The sequence below is a fragment of the Octodon degus genome, unplaced genomic scaffold, assembly GCF_000260255.1.
Source record: "Octodon degus isolate 3935 unplaced genomic scaffold, OctDeg1.0 scaffold00005, whole genome shotgun sequence".
Lineage (NCBI taxonomy): Eukaryota > Metazoa > Chordata > Mammalia > Rodentia > Octodontidae > Octodon > Octodon degus.
This window is the reverse complement of record NW_004524581.1, coordinates 28,886,326-28,890,969: the sequence shown is the minus strand read 5'-3', so window position 1 is coordinate 28,890,969 and position 4,644 is coordinate 28,886,326. Positions and strand designations below refer to the sequence as shown.

The 4,644-nt window shown below is 44.4% G+C and overlaps 1 protein-coding gene across 4 annotated transcripts in view; it reads right to left on the bottom strand.

Moving 5' to 3' along the window:
- Slc26a8 (solute carrier family 26 member 8) overlaps positions 1–4,644 on the bottom strand; it is an 84,084-nt gene that overhangs the window by 50,288 nt on the left and 29,152 nt on the right. For all 4 annotated transcript variants that reach the window (XM_023720431.1, XM_023720438.1, XM_023720432.1 and 1 more), the window contains exon 6: positions 3,453–3,634. In XM_023720431.1, coding sequence (XP_023576199.1) covers positions 3,453–3,634 — 182 coding nt within the window. The remainder of the gene's footprint in view (positions 1–3,452; positions 3,635–4,644) is intronic.

Below are 4,644 nucleotides of genomic sequence, written 5' to 3'. Positions count from 1 at the left end.
TTTTTTTGTACAACTAGGGATTGAACTCAGGCCCTTGCGCTTGCTAGGGAAGCCCTTACTCCACTGAGCCATCTCCCCAGCCCTACCCCTGAGATGTTTTATTCTCAGCACTTTCTTTTGCTTCAGGACAGGGTCTTGCTCAGTTGTCCAGGTTGGCCTCAAATCTGTTGATCCTTCTGCCTCAGCCTCTTGAATGGCTGGGATTACAGGCACAGGCCACTATGACGTCTCGTTTATGTGTAATGTTTTTTGAGCGTTTGTATAGCTTTTTAGCTGATGCCCAAGAAATTACATTATGTATACGTCATGAACACAGTTTACTGGTGTTCACAAATTGGCAGATAAATTTTCCCTCCCTTTATATCTTTTACATGAGAACTGTTTAACATTTTCTCAGATACGGTTATAATTTTCCTTCAGTTGTCAAACGTAATTTTGTAAGTTTAATAGGAGAGGGAAAATCTATCATACTTATCCATATTTTTAAATTTTTTTCCATAGTTCTCTTTTCCTCCATAATGCTGAGATTCCTTTTTAACTATTTAAGAACTTCCAAAAATGAAAAAGAAAAAGAAAAGAAAAAGAAAAAGAACGTCCTAGTTGGGTGTGGTGGCATATGCCTATAATCTCAGCACTGGGTAGACAGAGGCAGGAGGATCACTGTAAGTTGAAGACCAGCTTTGGTTATAATGTGAGCTCAAGGCTAGCAAGATAGTCTCACTGGACCCTGTCTCAAAAAGACCAAAAGAAAAAAAAAAAAAAAAAAAGTAATACTTCATCCGTTCTTCTAGAGCAGGTATGCTGGAGGAAAATTCTCCTGATTTTCTGAGTAGTTTCCTGATTTGTCCCTTTACTCCTGAAAGGTATTTTCACTGGGCGTGGAATTTTGTATTGGCAGCTTGTTTTCGTTTTGTCTTTTTGAGATAGCGTCTCAGGACGCAGTCCAGGGGAGGCTTGGACTCGCATGCAGGATGAGCGCGCTGGAGCTCGCTGGGTGCTGGAATTGCAGCTGTGCACCACGATGCCCAGCAGATCGGGCATGCTTTTCCTTTTGGCATCTTAGAAATAGTGTGGAAAAAAAGAATATTGTGCCCCTTTCTCTGGACTCCATGGATGTAAACTGCTATTTCTGTCATCCCCTGTGAGTAAAACATTATTTCTCTTGCTGCTTTCAAGAATCTTCTGTTGGGGCCGGGGAGATGGCTCGGTAGGATAAGCGCTTGCCTGGCCAGTGCAAAGGCCTGAGTTCAATCCCAAATTCCGCAAAAAAAAAAAAAAAAAAAAAAAAAATCTTCTGTTGTCTTTATGTATTTTTTAATAATCATTTATGTATTTATTTGGTACAGGGTCTTGCTACGGCATGGCGCAGGGCCCGCACGGGGAATGAAAATCAGGTGCTTGCACTTTCCAGGCAGGCGCTTAGACTGCTGAGCTATCTCTCCGACCCCTTACTGTTGTCTTTAGTTTAGAAGTTGGCCCTGCGCCTGCCTGGCAAGCGCAAGGCCTGAGTTCAATCCCCAGTTCTGAAAAAAAAAAAAAAAAAGAAGTTGGCCGTGATATATCTCAGTGTAAATATCTATGAGTTTTCTTACTTAGATTTTCTCAGCCTCTTACATCTGTACATTCCTGTTTACAAATTGGGGAGTTGGCAGTTATCATTTCTTTAGGTACTTCACGGGCCAGGAAGATGGCTCAGTAGAATAAGCGCTTCCCTGGCAAGCACAAGGGCCTGAATTCAATCCCTGGTTCCGCAAAAAAAGAAAATGCACTTTTTTAGGTACTCAATTCTACTTTCTTTCTCCTCTCTTTGTTTGTTGACATGGAGTCTCATTATGTTGTCCGGGCCGGACTTGAACTTTTATACTTAAGAGATCCTCCTACCTCAGCCTCCCAAATAGCTGGGACCACAGGCGTGTACCACCATGCCTAGCCTTTGTAGCTATGCTTTCTGGTACTCAATTCATTTCTGTGCACCCAGTAATCATAACTAATTGGTGCTCGTTATCTGACAGACTTTGGACTGAGTCATTGACATACTTGGTCTCATTTTAATCCTCACAAGAACAAATATTATTCCCACTTTATACCTGGAGAAACTGAGGTTCACAGAAGGCAAATAATTTAGGGAGTTCGTACCACTCAGAAGTACCAGGGCTGACGCCTGAGCACTGTGGTGGCCGGCCCTGTGGGCTCCCTGTAAGTCCTGGCCTACTGGAGACCAGTCACCACAGAAATGGGTGGAAACCAACAACAGGCCGGGGCAGTAGAGAAGGAAGAAAAATAAGGGTGAAGAAGTGAGTTCAGTGGATAAAGCTTCAGACTGCAGACACTCAGATGAAATTAAAAACATTGGCTAAACAAGTTTCGGGATTTTTTTTTTTTTTTTTTTCCAGTAAGGAGACTGAATTCAAGACCTTTGCACTGAGCTACATCCACAGCCCTTGTGAATTAAATTTTATTTTAGTTCTTTATCTTGAGAAAAACTCACTAACTCACTAAACTACCCCGGCTGGGCTCAAATCTGTGATCCTCCTGCCTCAGCCTCTCAGAGTGCTGGAATTATAGGTATGGACCACCATAGCCAGCAATGTTGAGGGTTTTTTTTTTTTTTTTTTTTTTTTTTTTTTGCAGAACCAGGGATTGAACTCAGGCCCTTGTGCTTGCCAGGCAAGCGCTTATTCTACTGAGCCATCTCCCTGGTCCCAAAATGTCTTTTATTTTTGGCGGAACCAGGGATTGAACTCAGGCCCTTGTGCTTGCAAGGCAGGCACTTATTCTACTCAGCTATCTCCCCGGCCCTGAGATTTTAATGTCATTCATAATATTGTTCTGAAATTGTGTTCCTTGTCACCATAGAAAAAGGATTCTAGTCTGATGGTAATGCTTACTAACCATAAACACAACTTGTAAACACAGGAATGTTATTCTTTTTTTTTTTTTGTACTTAGCATAGGGCCTCCAGGGTCTATGGGGGCTCACTAGATAGATCAGACTTATAGTTATCTTCCTGTTTTCAGACTCCCAAGTGCTGGGATTTCAGGCATACACCACCATACCCAGTCTCAATCCCTATCTCAGCATGGCAGGCCGGGAATTGAACCCGAGCCACTGTGCTCTGCCTAAGCAGGCACTTTAGTCTGCTGAGCTATGTGGCCAGCCCAGGAATGTTATTCTTGTTGAAAGAACAGAAATTATTTTGAAAAAGATAAAAAGTCAGGAGTGGAACTCCATACCCTGAGGCCCTGCTCTGTCTCAGAGGCGAAGGGGCTGATGGGAAAGTTCAGTAACTTTTCCTCAGTCAGTGGTGTATGATCTACGAGGAGAGAAAAGTTTCATCCCTGAGAAGAGCTTACCCACAGAACCCACAAGCTCTCAAAAAATCGGGGATGACAAGAGCAATTAAAGAAAGGGGTCCCCTTTTTTAGTTCTTTGTCAGTGTTACCAGATCCTACCTGAATCATCCCTGTTAGAAAAGTTGTGGCTGCTACAACACTCAAGGACTTGTTGTAGTTCTCCATGTAGTAAGGGGCGTTAAAGTCACTCTTGATGAAAGTGCCCAGGATCAAGTGGCCATCGTTGAATGGTTTCTCCTTCAAGACATTGATCAACAGGGCACTCACAAGGAAGAAGGGGCCTGCGGAGAGGGCGTGAGGCAAGAGGTCAAGGTTCAAGTCTGTGCAAACTAACAGATACAGCAAGATGTGGCATGGTGTTGTATGGGCTCTGAGCTGAAGAACACACTTGAGAGTGGCCACTGAGAGGTCAGAGGGAGCCGAGGAGAGAGCCGAGATACACATCCGTGAGCAGCTCCCAGGACTCAGATGCTGGGCCCAGCTGTGGCGTCTCTAAGGGTCATGGACATGCAGTGGGCTTCAGAGAGAGACGGGCTGGGAGTCCCGGGAGCCTCAGCCGCTGCAGCGGCCCTTAGTGAGTGTGAGCGGTAGCCAGAGCCATAACAATGGGAAGAGCACAACTGGAACCCCAGCGCTCTAGGAGGTGGAGGCAGGAGGGTTGTTGTGAGTTCAAAACCTGCCTGGGCTACAAAGTAAGCTCAAGGCTAGCCTGAGCTGCATAGGAGACCCTGCCTTAGGCCAAATAAGTAAACAAATAAATAAAATAAAAAATACATCAGGGCTGAGATATAGCTTAGTGTGAAGGCCTTGAGTTTAGCAATTTTTTTTTGGCTGGCTCAGGCTGCCTTAAGGGTGGATCTCGTAAGGCATGGGGAGCTGGTGATGGAATCGTGGTCCCCTGCACCTGACTGGGTTTGCCCAAGCAGGCTCTTAAACAACTGAGCTAACCTGCAAGACCTAAGGCCTTGAGTTTACAATGGCTCCCACTTCCACGCTCACCCACACAAAAAAGAAATTAAAAAGGGAGGAAGATAACACTTCTGAAGAATTTACTGTGTGTGAAGTGATGCTGAGCTAAACCTGTTACAAACAGCATTTTACTTAATTTTTACAAGTATTTCACAATTTTTGCACGGGCACACATGTATGAGCAGGCACAATACCTTTATTTTAAAGATTCTCTGTCTGTGTCTGTGTGTCTGTGTCTGTCTGTCTGTCTGTCTGTCTGTCTCTCTCTCTCTCTCTCTCTCTCTCTCTCTCTCTCTCTCTCTCTCTCTCTCTGTCCCTCTCA